The following is a 17,798-nucleotide window of genomic DNA, read 5'->3' as shown; positions in this document are numbered from 1 at the left end:
AAATTGCTTGTGAAACTTAGCCAGTCTTTCAAGTCTAATCCTATTATCTGTTGTTATAGCAACAGGTTGTTCATAATAGGGTACCTGGTGTTGGGGTTGCCAGAAATGTGACCATTCACAACCACTGTTTAGGCTCCTCGATGGTAGCTACAGGCTTTGTTTTCACCAAAGAAAAACGTGCCTAAATTTGTTTGACTTTTGCATTTAAATTCTGTTGTGCAGATGACCTGGCAGTTAGAGGTAATTTTTCTTTTAAACGTAAGTAACAAAGACTTGCTGGACACTACAGCGATAAGGCCTTGAATGCTGGCTTTGTGTGATTGTAAAAGGAACTAAGAACCTTACTTGCCAACTGAGCAGGTCTGGCAGCTTTTTCTATCCAATAATCCTGGCCCCTTCTTAGACCCTTCACTCACAGTCAAACTATTTTTTTACAGTCACTCCTTTGACTATTGAGAGTCTTGAGAGAAAAGGGTGTTAACAGATGAGGAAACAAAACTTTACTATACACTACAATTTATTAAAAATTGTTCTATAGAGATGCAATGAACACTGTATACCAGCTTATTTTGTAGATGATGTTACCTCCTATGAGATAATGAGAAGCCCTTTGGAGTTTTACAGACAGCTAATCCTCACTTTATTTTCCACCATTTCCTAGTCTGGTGGACTCAAGAACCCAGATTATTTGACTGTGAACTGTTTTATATGTCAAATGCAGCCATTGAACTCTAAAAATTTGTTCCTGCATTAGAAAATTTGTTGAGGTGCAAATCTGTATTCATCAGACCCTCTTCAAAAGAAGCATGTCTGCCACAGCACAATGAAATGAAACACAGCAGAAGTTATTTCCTTAATAACATAAATCTAACCTGACAGACATGCTCTCACTGCAGTCCTCTCACCAAGACTTCTGCCAGCCTTGAAAATATTATTTGCCATAGTGGACGTGCATTTGCTTGGAGATCTTTGTAGCAGAGGCCAAGTGAATCCTATATAAACTTCAAGAATTTCTAAACCCTAGTTACTGTAAGTCATTCATGTGGCTAAACAAACGTGTGCCATGTGTGTGCCTGCTCCTCCCTTCTTCATGAACATTGTGGATACCTCTGTTATGGGTCTTATATTAACTTTTTGTGGAAGATAGTGGTTTTGAGAATTCTTCTAAAGAATTTCATTTTGACTTATCTGACAAGTGAGAAATTTCTGCTTCAACAAGGAGTTATTCATGTATTAATTTTTTTCTTTATGAATGCAGCATTCATTGCTATAATCCTTCCAGCTGAAAGCACAGGGCCAGAAAAATCTCCTCAACCTAAGAGAACATTCTGTACTGAAGTTAAGATTGAAAGGTTCTGGCTCAGGGAACTTTGGCACAAGTCAGAGTTGGAGCTCAGTCTATTTCCCTGTCTAGCTTTACTTTTCAGTGACGTGGCCCAGGTGACCAGCTCCAGACATTTCCAAACTGTGGGAAATTATTTGCTTTGGCAATAGATTCCTTCATGGACATCTAGATGCATCAGTTAACATCTTATGTTTATTTTTTTCCCATCTTACTCCTTGTAGAACTCCTGAACAGCTATATTCAGAAATGTCACACTCATCAATACATGAACCAACAAACCAGAACCAACATCTCTATTCTTATGGCAAATCATACCCTTGAAGTGTCAGAACAGCTCGATGGTATCCCTCTATCTATCTGTCTCTCTGTCAGTCTCAGGAAAGTGCCTTGTGAGAAGCAGCAAGATCCAGCACACAATGTAATTGATATCTTAAAGAGCATGATTTTTTCTTCCAAGATGAGCTGTTTTTCTTGTTTGCTTCTCTTCTGTATTTCAAGAGGAGGAATACTGATCCATGCTTGGTTCTGAGGAGTGTCTTGGAATCTATGGATTCAAATCACTTTTTGAGTTTAAACTACTCTGGAAAAAGGGCTTTAAAACATATGCTGGCATAGAGGCACTCAGATACATATTTTCATGTATTGATGCATGGTTTCCTAGGCAAAAATACAGAGAAATATGGAGTTTGCTCTAGTTTTGTGGTTATGTTATTGTATCACGCTTGAGTAACCATTGAACATTTCAGTGGAGAAGAACACTACCAACAGAAGATGATCCAAATGACTGCCAATAATACGCAGAGCATCCACCCTCTTTCCTCTTAATTCTCTTAGTACAGCCTTGCTGACTTCTCAGACATCGCGTGTAAGACACAAAACCTGAAAATTAAAGGAGTGATTCACGGGCAGAAGCAAGATGCACATGGCAGCAATCCTATTCTTCCCCACCCTGACGTTCATGCTCATCCCAATTCAAAAATACTATTCCAGTTATTCCAGGTCCAGCCATATACTGAAGGAAGTCCGAAGGTGTGTTCTTTTAACAGTTCTTCCCTTAGGCATCTCTGTCTCCTTGGGACATCCTTTGCCTTGCTGACAAGCTGTGAAGTCTGGATCCAAGCATCTGGATCCTGCTAGTAAGCAATTCCTGTGAAGAGTAAGTTCACATTGTCCTATGCATCACTCTGTATGCTGGTGCTACTTCTTTAACCTTTTTGTTAAGGTTACAGCTAGAGACAGTTGAATGGAGACCCTTTATCTGTTTATAGGGGCAGATGAATATTAATTGCACATGACAGCCACACCTATCTCCTAGCAAGCTTGCCTGTCTGCTGTCCTCCATGGGCTTCCTTCTGTCTGCTGCAGACTTGCCTTATTCTCTGGATCTGCTCAGAGATTATAAAAGCCTTTGAAAATGCTGTGTGTGCATCTCACAGGCGGTATAACCAGGTCTTGTGCAGTGCAGGCCACTTTCCTGTGTTGTTTACTTTTTCCTCACAGTTTCCAACTTCCTCCCCTTAGAAACCTCTTGGAGATTGCCTAGGATGACAGAGTTTGTCTTTTGGAGAATGCCACAGAGCAGGTGTGCCGAGGCAGTGTGTGGAACCACTGGGTAGGGCCTGCATTTCACATAACAAGCAAAGACACCAGCACAGAAACAGGAATTATGCATTAGTCATCCTCACAATTACATTACCTTTTCTTCTCACCTTATAAATGGGTCTTGCAATATCTGCGGCTGCAGATATCTGATCCTCAGAAGCAGATTGCACAGTTGCTGCAGATGTCCTCAGAAGAAGGGAATTGAGGAACCTTAACCCTTATGTTAGCAATTCTCCTGGTGGCCTGATGTAATTGCAGCTGTGGAATCTCCCATCTTATCTTAGGCTGCATCTTCTCTATAAATTCACTGTATAAATTTCATTTCATGTTTACTAAGTCCCTGCTAGCAGTACTGAGAGGAAATTTGGCCACGGTACCAAGACCTGCAGCTCTTGAAATGTAATGCTGACAGACATCTCTTTGATGTTTTGGACAAGTCACCTTGCCTCACTGTAACAATTTCCTTAGCTTTAAAAATGGAATAATAATACCTACTCATGCGACTAAAATGAGTAGCTTCCTTTGGCCCTCTGAACGTGTAAAGCATTCTGCAAGTGTTCATTAGGTGTTCTGACTAACAGTTGTTATTATTATTATTATTATTATTATTATTATTATTATTATTATTTCTATGTTAGGCCAATGGCACATTGACAAGCTCCAAAATCACCATACTGGAGTTGTTATGGAAGAGGGTAACAGCTACAAAAGCTGTGTCTGTGCCAAGTTGAGCACAGCAGCTCCAGCTGGTGCAGGCACACAGTGTCATTCAGCACCAAGCAGAGAGACTGGCTGTGTCTCTGAAGTATAGGTGCATTAGTGCAGATTCCTGCTAGAGCAGGGGAGCAGCCCTTCTAGTGCAGCAGCCCTGTACTGATCACTCACCATCCCCTGGTGCAGATGTACTTAAGCTCTGCAGCTCTCTGACCCTTAAAAAAGCTGACCATCAAATCTGAATTCCTGACTCAGAATAAAGTTATATTTTGTTATTCACTCCTGCTCATGTACACACAAAACAGTGTCTCATGCAGAGTTTCTACAACTACATAAAAAATGGTGGTCAGATCTGGATTTTGTGAAGGTGGACAAAAAGTTCTGTTGAAGATACATATTTTTGTATCTTTTTTGCATCTTTTTTGTATCTTTTTTGTAATAATGTTTAAGACATGTAAAGCAGCCAAATACAAGTTCTATGGCTTGTTTTTCATAATACAGTGAATGACAGGAAGGTATAGTATTCCAGGCATTTCTTTAGGAGAAAGAGTAATGATTTTCCTTTTCTCTTTGCTGTACAGGACATATTCGGCTACAAAACTCAAGGCTGCCGAAAGGCCTTGTGCATTGCTGGATACATCTTGTCCTGTGGGGCTCTGAGGCTGCTGTTTTACTGGAAGCCAGAGTGGCATGTGTGGCTAAACTGCATCCGATGCAGCTTGGAAGAAGCAGATATTGTTCTACTTAGAACAACAGTAGGTGCCTACTTTAATCTTTAAATTAGTCCCTAGTAGGTAGCTATTTGGAAGGTGAGTTAACTGTAAGGTATCCAGTTAGTCGAAATCTCTTACATTGCTGGTTTCCTGCAATAATATCTTATGTGTACCACTGTTGATCCAAAGAATTTCAAAGTACTCCACAAATTATGTGTATGGTGATGATGGGAATGGAGGGTAACAGCTGATCAGACAAGGTGAGAGACATTGGGGTGATAAAACCCGTAATATCTGTGGTTTCAAGACTGTAATTTGTTCTCAGTCCTGCCTCCTCCCTTCTACCATCCCTGTGCTTTCTACATGGTAGCCTTGTGCTCCAGGTTCTAAAGCATCTGTTTGTTTGGCAGTATCCAGCAGATCCCGTTTCCCTCACTTGGCTGCTCTGGTGAAGATGTCCCTCTCTGCCAAAATTTGTCTACTGGGCCAAATTAAAGATTTGTCCCCAGCAGTGTCCAAGTGTGTCAAGAGGGATCAGTACACAGAAGAGGCCAACCCTATACTGCTTGTTTTCTTGGCTCTGTGTTTCCATTTTCCATCAGCCCTTCCCCATGTCCAGGAAGCTTGCAATCTTGCAGTTAAGGCTTTCAGAGCTGGTACATTTTGCTAGTAGTTTCCTGATACAGGTCTCTATCTGTTGAGGACTGTACTGTAGCACTCTAACATATGCAAATCCTGGTTTTATTTTATGGAAGCTACCGCAACACTAAAGAAGCAAACTGAGACTTGGTCTGAATCCCAGCTGAGCCTGAATACTCCAGAAGCTGGCAGGGTTGGTTTACTTCCAGAAATTTGATTTGTTCTGCTTCAAAGATTCCTGAACAATGGCAGTTTCAATGTTTGCAATTGCAAAATGGATCACTTACTGCCTCTGTGTTTGAGCTGCCTTCTTAAATGAGCAGAGCAGCTTGCAGCTAAAATCCCAGGTTTTGAAAACCACAGATCTGCCTGTTGAATACTTTATAATGAGACAATCTGCATCCTAATAGTCTGGGGTATGTTTTTTCTTTTATTAAAAACATCATATTAGGCTTAATATCCCTTTTTAATCTCCAATTCAGTTTGCATTTTTAATTACCAATTATTGTGTGTAATTTTAAAAAGATGTGCCATGCCAAGCACTTTTCAAACAAATGAGTTTTTAAATGCTCCTTTGTGTAATTAAACAGAAATTGAATCATATTGTATGTTCTTGTTATCAAGAAGCTTTCTTAAATATGCTCTGGGTTTTGAAAATCTAAGATTCCCTCATGATTCTTTGTGATAAAATGACAGTTTTGTTTTGTTTTGCTACATTCTGATTATATCAGTTCTCAAATGTGATGGCTACTGCTAATGAGGATGGAAGTAATTTCATCATCTTGATCCTTGGAATTTATCTTTTGCTTCACATAAATCCTTAATTCTTAAGTCATCATTATCTCTGCATTTGCAATATAAGAGCCTATTTACTCACTTTTGTTATTGAATTTTGATTCACTTTAGTTCAAATGATGAGCACCTGTGTTATTCACTGTTTTCCATCTTGATCTGCATCCCAATGTCTACTCATTCTGAAATCTAAATTAAAGATATCAGAAAATAAATGTTATTCTACTCAAAAGACCAGTTTAAGATGAAAAGCAGGCAAAAAAAGATAGATCAACATTATTAAAGTTTTTTTTAATCACTTAAATTATTCCAAAGCATTCATATTTTATAAAAAAATCTTTTTTACTATTCTATTATCCAATGAAAGTTTCATAACTGCAAAATTGCTCACACACAGAACGTGAGTCTCATAGTTGGCCTTAATGCATGTAGTTCAGTGTTTGGGACTGCAACTTAGCATGAGGCTACTCACTGTGGTAGTTGCTCTAATCTCTCAGACTGTACTACCAACACTTGTTGTAGGCAGTTCTAATGTTCAACTTACTTTATAAGAAATTGAAAGGTCATGAACTCATTTTGTGGCAAAAGTTTGTCTAAGGCGCCGTAAGTGCTGACACACTTCTTCCAATGAAGTGTTAACTCAGGAGTGACTGTAAAGGTACTGGCACTAAACATCCATTTTGCAGCACAGTGCTGTGTTCCTTTTGATCTTCCATTTACAGCACAGTCACTGCATCTCAGATTGTCCTGTGTTGTTTGCCTGTCCTAGGTCTTGACCTGGGTGTTCACATTCCATTCTTATCAGCCGAACACCAGACCTGTGGTCACTGAAGTATTTGCAGTACTCACATTTTGACAGGACAGTGGTTCTGTTCCTATTCTAATGGTTTTTCTCTAAGTCACAAGGGTTGAGAGGCTTCTGTTGGTTAATCCTTAAAAAGAGCCAGAGCAGTGCTCTAGAAAGGCTACTGTAATCATTGACTCTGAGGTGAAAGTGAGTTTGGTCTCTGTTTGGGGCAAATTGTGACACTTCTCTTCTATGCTCACTTAGGATGATTTTCGCATTTATTCTCGTAAGACTGTGACATGGATCTCTGTGTCTGCATTTATCAAAAGTAGATCAGATCATCCAGCCACTGAGGAAGACTCAATCTTCAGTAAAGCCATAATGAAGCCAAGTTTGCAAGTAAGTAAAGTATTCCCTGCAGCATCTGGGAGTGAAAGTGACCTGTGAAACACATCCAGCTAAGGATCTTGCAGCTTGAGGAACAAAGTGAGCTGTGAAAAAAGAAGAGAACTGTACTCAATGGTAGTTGCTTCTCTAAAAATCCCCTCTTTTTCTGAGGGGAGTTATGAAATGAGAATTCTCACTATTTGTGTCAGAAAACCTATGTTATAAGTAGGAGAGCTTCAGGAGGCTGGGGTTGGCAGTGGAGAATCAGAGTTCCAAATTTAAAAAAATCATTCCTCCCATAGGAATCAGGGAATTCAGGGGTGACTGCGTGTCTGAAAGGAGACTGTGCAGAACTGAACGCAGCTGCCCCAGTAACATGAAAACAGGGATGAAAGCAGCTGATGGGGAATAAAACGTAAAAGTGCCTGAGCACATCAGTGTTTCCAGAAATGTTTCATCAACGTATTTTGCTTCCTTGCCTCTGTATGCACCAATTTGTTCTTTAAAGTACTTTTGCTGGAGTCAGGTTAATGGGAGTCACTGTTAACGGTTCTTGCAAAAATGTATCCTAGTCTCTGCCAGTTCCATGGATTTGAAATCCCACTGAGACACTGGGGAGAAGGTAGACAATGGATTGATCCAAGCAGATCTCCATGTCCCTCATGAGCTGAGTAAATGTAATTATCCCATGTCTAAAACATGTACCAGACTGTTCGGTTATGTGCTTTGCTTGGAATTACATGTTAAGCTTGTGTGAGAAATAGGATTGTAAAATGACACGTGATAATATCTGGCTCTTGATTATAGATGCTAGAGCATGGCACCAAGGAATCCAGAAAAGAGCTGTTTTCCCATTTCAGGAAATAAATGTCTAACTTAATAGAATTTCTTTTTTATATCTACAACAATTTTTAGTAAATATTTTCAATATAAACCCAACTTCAGCTGAGCAAAGCTGTTGGTATTTCTGCTGTGGACATAATTAACGTACCTAGGAGAGTTTAGTGCCAACTTGTTTAATCAACTGGCATAATATGAAGAAAAAAAGCCAAATATAGCTCCAATAATAGGCCCTATGAACACCACTTTCATATCAATCAAAACATGTAGATAGAAAAGACCAAATTTCAAAAGCAGCAAAGAGAGAACAGTTTATCCTTCCCTGGCAAATCAAAACCCCCTACTTACAAGTCAATTATAAAGTGTTTTTGCCATTTAAGCTACCTAAGTTCACGGAGTTCTGTGTAGTGCCCAAGAGCTGTCCAAGGACCTCTTCCAACAGGGACCTGAGTCCCTCACTTCCCACTCCAGTCTTTAGCATTGCAGATATTGCAGCTCCTATTGCATAAAATCCTAACTTCAGACCTCTTGTTAAGTTAATGACTGTGGTTATAGCTCCATTTTGAGTCAGTGGATGAGTTGAGTCTAGATTTCATTGACCTATAATAATGCCTATTACACTGGGTAGGGAGAGTTCCCTGGAGCTGATTTCTTTATCACTCATGTGTACATGTGTATAGCCCTGCCTTCTGCCAGCTGATAGGAAGTGCCATTATCTCTAATAGGCTTTGTTATTGTTGTGCAGGACAGGACAGACTCCTCTTGCAAGTTATAAATGACAGCGTGTTCCTAATGGATAACTGCTTTGCAAGGGCTTAGCATTAGGAGTGACTCATTATCCTGGGATGGCCTTTCTTGTCTGTTGGCACATCTGTTTAGCTGAAGAATTCAGCACTATTCCTGGAAATGGCCCAAAGCCCCCTGCTTCCCCCAAAACCAGACAGAAGACAAGGGAGTTGTTGGTTGAAGACAGACTTCTTCAGCTGCCAGTGTACCCACCTTGGTATCAGTGATCTCTTACATTCATTCTGTGAGATCAGAGTAAAGATTATTTCTTTCTTCACGAAGAACACTGCTTTGTACTTGCTTGACCTAAAGATCTGTAAAGCTTACTGGAACCTGCACTGCACTGGGCACCCCCATCTATAATTCAGCTAGGGAGTCAGTGTATGCAATCCTGTCTTCTCTCCCTCCTTTCCCCCATAAAATTTCCTTTACCTGTACTTGACCCCAGTGAGGCTGCCTAGATGAGCTCTGTGAGCAAGTCTCAGAGTATTTTTGTTTGCAGTGTTGCATGTATTGTTGTCCTTGTTTTGTATTGTAGGTGAAAACTATCCAAGTGCAAAAAATCTGCTATGTCTGGAACATCTATGCAAAACAGTTCCAGAAAGTTGGGTGAGTTACCTGCACTGATTGCGCAAGTCTTTGAGGAAGTCAAGTGTCTTTGTGAATAATGTCCTAAGGAAAACATTCTCTTTCTATTTTAGAGTCCTAGAAGACCACTACACTTGCTCAGCTATACATGATAAATTTGGTTCTGGTCTCACCTGCAATGAACATAATCTCAGGTACACAATTTAAAACATGAACACTCAACATATGGATTTCAAAGAGATGTAAATTCCTTCTGTTGGTGAGCTTCCCAGGAGTTTTTTGTGTATTTATTAATATGCACATAATTTTAGATGAAACAGTTGTGCATGGAAATATTGAATGAAAAGGGCTAGAGAATGTTGTTTATTCTTTGTCTCATATTCATCACTGTTATTGTTCTCAATCAGGAAATAACTATGTCCAGTAACTAACTTTAGGCAGTTCTTATTTGGAGCAAGAGAAATTCTCTGTGAAACAATGCAGATAAGTTGTGTGTTTGCTTCCACAGTGGGGCTCCAAATTGACTAATTCTGGTCATTGAACTTATTCTTATAAACTACTGTATCATTAAGCAAGTTACAGAACATGTATTTATGAAACTGCTAAATAGAGAAACAATCTTCAGTTGATTGAATACTGAAAATCCAGCTCCTGACCTTACCAATCACTCTTTATTTTTGCAAAATTATTTGGGTTAGGATCATTTAGTTTTAGATGCAGAATTCCTTTGTTTATGGTGTCTCAAAATAATTTTTGTGGGATGGAAATGTTTGCCTCATAGGTTGTGGTACTCCTCTTTTCTTCATAATTAAAGGTCACTGGTACTGCCATCTTTTCTGACGTAAGCACTGTAGGGACATTTAATTTTTTTTTCTTGAAGAAATATCCTTCCAGCCTTTAAACTGGGGTCAAAAGAAGCTCTCAAGACTACTGAAATCTGCATTTTCTTTAGCGAGTGACATTGTCACTATTTTATCTGTGAGTGATGTGTCTTTATCCCATACAGGAGAGTTATATGTGGGCCAAACACTATTGATGTTCCAGTGATCCCTATTTGGAAACTACTCATCAAAGAGGTTAAGCATTTATGTTGCTTTTATTCTAAGCTGCTTGGGAGGCCATGCATGCATATAATTGAGTCTACATCTGATTTAACTTCCTACTACTCACTCTTCAAGCACATTTCTTTTTCAAATCCTGTTGGAAAGGTGTTCTATGAAATCATCATAAATTCTTTCATTCTCCCTTGTTCCCTATCCTCCATGCCCATGCCTGTGTGTCTGCTTGGTATTTCTATGTATTTGTGTCCTGGGAGATACAGAGTGTTTGTGGTGATGTGTTTATGGTTTGTGAGCTCCATGCTCACAGCACAATCTGCTGTTCTCTCACCCTTTGTTACTTTTCTTGTAAGAAGCAAACAAAACAAGAATTGGGCTGAGTCACTCAGATCCCAAATAATATCCCATTGGTCCATTTTTATTTGGTCTTTCTGTCAGATGAAGATGGCTCGATCTGACTAAAGTGACTGCTAAGAAAATTATAAAAGGGGTCAGAAGTCACAATACTTAAAGTCTCTTATTTCAGACCTTTCCCAACAGGTTTGACTGTCTAAGTACATGGGGGCCATTTAAATGTAGCCAGGTCTTTACTGTTGCTGTCTCTCCAAACAGGTCCTAAATCCATTTTACGTGTTCCAGCTGTTCAGTGTATGTCTGTGGTTTGCTGAAGATTACATGGAGTATGCCACTGCCATCATAATCATGTCTCTCCTCTCAATAATTTTGACTGTATATGATCTTAGAAAGGTGAGACACCTCACGTTTTCCACAAGGCGGATTTACTTCTAATGTCTGGGAAAGGCCAGCATGTTACAACATGCAGAAAGACTTACTTAGAGGTTTGGTCTTGTGACATTGTGTAGTAGCAGGTGCAATGGCCTGGCCTCCTAGTCATCATAATCTCTGTGTGGTACCTTATCCACATCCTCCCTTCCCCATTCCAGTGCTTCACTTTGTAACAGTTTGTTACACTCTCAGTAATTAGGGTGGAGAATTTCTTTCTCTGTGTGGTTGTACACGGAGTTCCTGGTAGAGCCAAAACCCAGTTTGTGAAGACTCTCGTAACTACAAATAACAAAAGTAAATAATTGTTAGTGGATAAATTGCATCATGTAAGTAAGATGTAACACTTTTGTGTGTTCTTCTTTAATTTATAGCAATCCATTAAACTGCACAGACTGGTTGAGTCTCATAACAACATCATGGTCACTGTCTGCAGAAATAAGGAAGGTGACTCCTCTATGCTTCTTTTTTTCAATGTGTTTTGTTTCTATAGCAATTTATATCAAACCCAAGCATATGTAATAACATATTTATTCTAAAATGGTTTTCCTCTTCTGTTTTTCAGCTCAGTTAACTCACTTCTGCACCTTGAGTTAATTTCACTTAGAAATATGTTGTGGCACATCAAACATATTAATAGTTGAGTGCAGCCTTAGCAGAAAATTGTCAGGAAAACTAAGTTGTTTTTCTTAAAGCAATGTTGACATAGCCAACAACATACCAATTAAATGGCTGTGAGTCCACTTCCTTGTATTTTTTCCCCTTGCTACAGAGAAATATATGAAGAACACAAAGTTTGCATTACTTGTTACTTTCAGGTTTCCAAGAGCTGGAATCGCACCATCTTGTTCCTGGAGATATGCTGATTTTGAAAGAGGGCAAAACCCTTTTGCCTTGTGATGCCATCCTGGTCAGTGGGCAGTGCACTGTAAATGAAAGCATGCTGACAGGTACAGCTCACACCTCCCAGATTTGCACCCATGGCTTCAGCCAGTGACACAGGACAGACAGTGTTACCATGTACATTCCTTTCTCTGAGACTGTCCATAGCTGGCTGAGAAGGGGATTATTTTGGTTTGATATAATAGAGATTGAATTGTTGTTAATTGTCTAAAGAGACAACATGGACTTTAGGAAGGACAGTTTATCCTTTTCTACCTTCCTGGGGTGCAGAATTTAGGAAGAGGTGATCTGATTAGAAGGGAAGGAGTGGACAGTGGAGAGGAGTGAGAAAGACAGAGGAAAATGGAGATGAAGCAAAGTTGTTTCTACAGAGGACCCACAGTCCACTCTAGCTGCAGGGGTTTCTGTCACTGGAATGCTGCAACTTCTCCAACCTGTGGAGTGTCTGTCTAGCCCTCCAAACACTTAGTCTCACATTCCTGTGATAGCAGTGGAGGACACTCCAGGTGGGAGAGGTCACTGGAGGTGCAGGAGGAGGTCACAGTTCTATTTCTTGTCTTTAAATTTGGTCTGAATCGAACTGAAATGATAGTTCTGAAATTTCATATAAATGAGAAATTCAGAAACACCTTTCACTTAGAAAACTTCAGCTGTCACAAAATATTTCTTCTTCACCTTAGTGTCTGCTGTGACATAAATAGGGTATTTGTCACCTGTCAAGCATTGAGCTAAAGGCCCTCCTTTTTACTAGAAAGGGAAAATAGGGAATATCATGTTTCCATCTGCTTGAGGGAATGTGTAGTGATCTGCACATGAGATTCAAATTAGGTAAACAACTTGTGACCATTCAAAGGCAGTCATGCAACACCAGTTCAAGCCTCTTTTCAAGTCTCTACATCTACAGCCAGGGTTTGGAATCCTTGGACTGCTTTCAGTTCTGACTTACATGAAGCTGCTGTACTGATGCAAAGGAAAACTCTTTTCTGGCAGTCTGTTTGTTTGCTGGGTTTTAAGCTCTATTCACTCTGAAGATGTCAAAATATAAAAGTAAAATTTCTGTAAAGTGGTTTCTCTAGTAAATACCTTTAAATACCATCTTACTGCCTACATGTCTAGGTACCTATTTGAAATTCAGCAGGCTGTTACTAAGTATACTGCTGTTTTCTTCATCTGAGCTATCTTCCCTAGGAGAAAGTATTCCAGTAACAAAGACCCACCTACCTCGAGCTGATAATTTCAAGCCCTGGAGAGTGTATTGTGCAGAGGATTACAAAAAACACATCCTCTTCTGTGGAACAGAGGTCATCCAGACCAAGGCAGATGACAGAGGAGTAGTGAAAGCTGTGGTGCTGCGGATTGGTCAGTCAACACTTGAGTTCACTTTTCCTTCCATGATTTTTCTCACTGGAACAGTCTGAGAATGTATCAAATCACATTAAGTTTTAGGCACTAATCCATATTTACAACAGACAGATGGAGAATCATTATCCTGGGCTGAGTTAAGTTATTATGCATTGTTTCTTTTTGTTTGGCATAACTTCTACAAAAACTGCCAGCATAAAATTATGAAAAAGAATATTGCTTTGCTTCTAAGACTTTGAAAAAATCCTTCTCCCTAAGACAAAAAATAATCTCTGTTCTGTATTCTGCAGATAAGGTCACATACACTAAAGTGAAACACCTGGGCTTTCTTTCATAAGCTGCAGAAATTATGAATAATTTTGAAGACCCCTATTCTTTGCAGAGAATTTTTTGAAATATTTTTCCCTTGGGATGATTTTAATTTGTCTGTCCAGGTTTCAACACAGCCAAGGGGGATCTGGTGAGGTCCATTCTCTACCCTAAACCCATGAACTTCAAGCTGTACAGAGATGCCCTCCGGTTCCTGATGTGTCTCATAGCATTTGCAGCCATTGGAATGATCTACACAGTGTGTGTATTTGCACTTAATGGGGTGAGTTACTAAATTCAGGAGAAGTGGTTCACTTGAAACCCTTTTAAGGCAGTTCCCTCATTCCCATGCCTCAAGGTCAATGTGAGAAAAGTTATAGAGTGTAAACAGTAGTTCTGCAAATTTTAAAGCCTTGATTTAGAACTTCAGAAGCTTTTGAGAAATCATTTCATGCCATGATAATTAAGTGCCCAAGTAAAGTTCAACTTGTGAGTTGCAAGGTTGATTCTGTAATTCAGCTTTTGAATAATTTTTCTCCTGGGGAATAATCTACAATCAGTTGGCTCAGAAGATTATTTCCCCTTAGGATTTCAAAGAAAGTGAGTTTAAGAACCTGTTCTTGTGTCTGATTTGCAGTTTTTCCTCTTTTTTTTTTTTAATTTAACTTTTCCATTGTAATATGTAAAATACATGCTGATGCTATCTCAATTGCTGAAATTGTCTTGTCAATCTTTTAAGATTGAATCACAGGAGGTACTAAATTCTTTCTCTTCTGTGAGAGTTTATCTAAAGGTGGGTGGTAAGCACTACATTGTAACATAAAGTAGATACAAAATATTATCAAACGGCTGTGTTCTGTGGTCTGAGACAATATCATGAAGGGAGAACCAGAATATGATGGAAATTCAGCACATCAAATGCAGCATGATTTGTGGTCCAAGTGCCAAGCTCAGAAGTAGTCACAGTGGATCTCTGTGATGGTTTGCGAGTGTTTCTGAACTGCAAAATTGCTTTAGTTTGCAGTGTCTCAGTCCTGGGACCCCAATTTGAAAAGCATTCAATCCTTTAGCATTCATATCAACTGCCAAGAATAATGGTCCCCACACTCATCATCCTGACAGTTAGTTTTATTTTGACCTCTAAGCTCCCAAATTATAGATTGCTTTTACAAATGTAACTCTTACTTCCACATCTCTTCCTGCAGGTAAAAACAATTTTCTTTCACAACTCCTAAAACATAAGGTCAGAAGAAATCATTAGCTCATACATTCTGCCCTCATTTTCAGCACCATCCTATAGGTCTCACCTGTCACTTTTACATGGAGTCCAGAGCTGTACCTGTAGGCATTTGGATGAATGCCCATGTAAATAGCAGATTCCTGTGTGCTGTGTCATGGGAAAATGGTTTGACTGAGGGTGCAATGATCTAGTTGGCATGTTTGAACACGTGTTTTGGACGAGGCTGTGAAATCTGCCTGGCAGGTTTGTTTGCATAGAGAATGGATAAAGGCCTGGAGGCTGCTCTTTAGCAGTGTTGAGGCTTTAAAGCCTCTGATTAAATTAAGCCTAATAATTTCTTATGGAGATGAATACAGGATAGACCACGGGCAGAAAACTGTACAGCCTGGAGCACCTGCAGGGGAGGGGAGGAGGGATGAAGAGAGCTACACCCAGTGCAAGCAGTGCCCTTGCCACTCTCTTCCTGATAACTGTCCTTGTTATTATGCCAGGAGGAGGCAGGAGAAGTGGTGAAGAAGGCTTTGGATGTTATCACTATTGCTGTCCCACCAGCTCTGCCAGCTGCCTTGACAACAGGAATCATTTATACCCAACAGAGGTTGAAGAAAAAGGGCATCTTTTGCATCAGCCCACAGAGGATCAATGTTTGTGGACAGCTGAACCTTTTCTGCTTTGACAAAGTAATGGCTGTGTGGTGGTTATGCCCTCATTGGCAATGGGAGCCGTGCTGAGGTGGGAGGCTGGGGTTTGATTGAGCATTTCCATTGTATTTTAGAAACACAATGACCAGTGCTGTGTACTTAACTTCTTGGTGCCTGAACAGAAGCTGGGGCAAATTAATTTTTTTTCTTGGAATTTAGGAATTGCCTGGTAACCCTTTTGCTCTGCACCATGCTGGTATTTTCTGGACAGTAACTTCTTAATATAAGTCTTGTTTTTTATTTCTGTTGGAGCTCTCATGTGGGAAGTTAATTTAAATGTACATTTTAACCTAGACTGGCACCTTAACAGAGGATGGCCTGGATCTTTGGGGCTTCCTGCCCTCTGAAAGAAACTGGTAAGACTCCTTGACACACCAATGGCATTTAAATATGTTGGAATAGTGATTGGATTCTTCTAATAGACAAGGGATCAAATCTCAAGGATGGGTATTGTTAAGCAGTTAAGCAGTTTGCCGTTTCCCATGTTTAGATTTTAAATATAATTTCTATATCCTCTGGAAATGAATTGTTTTCCTTGTCCCAGGGGTCCTGCTCCACATGAAAAGATTATTGCCAGCATTTGGGACTGCATGTCTGGGCAGACAGCTTTCAGTAAACAGGCTGGGTTAGATCTCAAAGCTGCAGTGTAACCCCAGCCCTTTATGACAGGAAGTCACTTTTACTCACTAGATTGACACTCTATTCTTTCAGTGGCCTTGATTTTGCCCATTTACATTTCCAGAAATGTGCATACACAGAGTTGCTCAAACTTATATCAGCTTCAGAACTCAAAAAATCTTTGCACAAACCTCAAGGAAGGTATTTTATAATAATCTATTCTTCTCTCCATCCCATTGGTCTCCCTAACAAGGCATAACACACCTGGTTTAAGTATGTGTATCCCAGCCTAAAGAGGTGCATGAAAAGCAGTTCATGGGGGAAGACAAGTCCCCAGAACATGCACGTGGTCTGGTCTCAGGATGGGACTTTAACTGCTCCCAATTTAGGACTTTTTTTCTGTTAGTTTTATGTTATTTGGTAGTCTCTGATAGTAACTTTATGTTCTCTTTTGCTTTAGCTTTCAGGATCTTCACAGTTTCCCCGCAGACCACGCCCTGCCTTGGGGCCCAGTATTCAAAGCACTGGCAGTTTGTCATTCATTAATTGTTTGGGAGGGCAAGATCCAAGGAGACCCACTGGATGTGAAAATGTTTGAGGCCACTAACTGGGTAAAGCTGTGATTTGCTGTTATGCAAACAGTGGGGAGCTCACTTTGCCATCTCAGGTTTAGCCAGACACCTATAAAAGTTATGAAAAACTCAAGAATTTGGTTAAATAACTCCTGTGAAACAGGAATAATTGAGTTTCATTTGACACAAAAAAAAATTCGTGGTATAAAAAATCCAGATGATTTGTGGAATACTTCAAGAGCAGAGCTTTCTACATTAATACAAATTCTTGTATATTATTTTCTCATTGAGACTATGTTATATCTAAAGATTTTTCTTTATTTAATTGTGTTTTACTGAATAAAGGACTTATTGTCAGTGAGAGGACATAGACTATTTGCTGTGCAAGGGTACAGCATTTTCTTAGTGAACCTGATGAGGCTTTCTATTTGATTGCCGAGAGGCACAGTAGATTTTCCATTATTGGAAGTTTTTAGTTTGACATCAGACAGACCTCTCCCAGAAGTGAATAAGATATCTTGTTTGGAGGCAAGGAAAAGCTCTAAGTGGAACCTTGAGGTTCCTTTCAGCTATAGGGGTGTTGCAGCCTGAGATATTTTTGTCTTTCATTACACAGGTGATAGATGATTCCAGCGGACACCAGATTGAAAGTCAAGGATACACACATGCCACAGTTGTTAGACCTGGACTTAAAGCCACCACTGTAAGTTATTTGCAAGATTCACATCCATGATCAAGTTAGAGTGTCACTGTAAGGGTTACCTTTCAGTATAGGAAAGCTTGGGTGTCCTTGTCCAAGAGAGCTCTTCCTCACTTTGTCTTTCCTGAACTGCCTGCAGAGAGATTACCTTGCTCTGTCTGATTACAGATGCCTGGGGAAGCTTGCTGCTCACACCAGAAACAGGGGGATGCTGGATTACAGATTGTCCAGCTCTGAGATTTGCCCGTCCTCGAGGCTTGAGACTCAGTCTGAACTCAGCTTGTGGGACAGTGTATGTCACCAGCTCTCTGACAACCATTTTCTCTTTGCAAGACCAGTGTAAGACCTAGCAGAGTCTT

The 17,798-nt window shown here is 39.9% G+C and overlaps 1 protein-coding gene across 1 annotated transcript in view; it reads left to right on the top strand.

Moving 5' to 3' along the window:
* The window catches only part of ATP13A4 (ATPase 13A4), a 35,989-nt gene that overhangs the window by 3,391 nt on the left and 14,800 nt on the right, over window positions 1-17,798 (top strand). The window contains exons 2-15 of the mRNA XM_083868673.1: window positions 4,243-4,416; window positions 6,857-6,991; window positions 9,144-9,214; window positions 9,307-9,387; window positions 10,200-10,269; window positions 10,864-10,998; window positions 11,409-11,481; window positions 11,853-11,984; window positions 13,126-13,296; window positions 13,734-13,891; window positions 15,340-15,528; window positions 15,844-15,905; window positions 16,628-16,778; window positions 17,356-17,442. Coding sequence (XP_083724799.1) covers window positions 4,243-4,416; window positions 6,857-6,991; window positions 9,144-9,214; window positions 9,307-9,387; window positions 10,200-10,269; window positions 10,864-10,998; window positions 11,409-11,481; window positions 11,853-11,984; window positions 13,126-13,296; window positions 13,734-13,891; window positions 15,340-15,528; window positions 15,844-15,905; window positions 16,628-16,778; window positions 17,356-17,442 — 1,689 coding nt within the window. The remainder of the gene's footprint in view (window positions 1-4,242; window positions 4,417-6,856; window positions 6,992-9,143; window positions 9,215-9,306; window positions 9,388-10,199; window positions 10,270-10,863; window positions 10,999-11,408; window positions 11,482-11,852; window positions 11,985-13,125; window positions 13,297-13,733; window positions 13,892-15,339; window positions 15,529-15,843; window positions 15,906-16,627; window positions 16,779-17,355; window positions 17,443-17,798) is intronic.

The sequence above is a fragment of the Zosterops lateralis genome (genome assembly GCF_965231275.1).
Source record: "Zosterops lateralis genome assembly, chromosome: 10".
Taxonomy (NCBI): domain Eukaryota; kingdom Metazoa; phylum Chordata; class Aves; order Passeriformes; family Zosteropidae; genus Zosterops; species Zosterops lateralis.
This window is presented reverse-complemented; position numbering and strand designations above follow the sequence as displayed.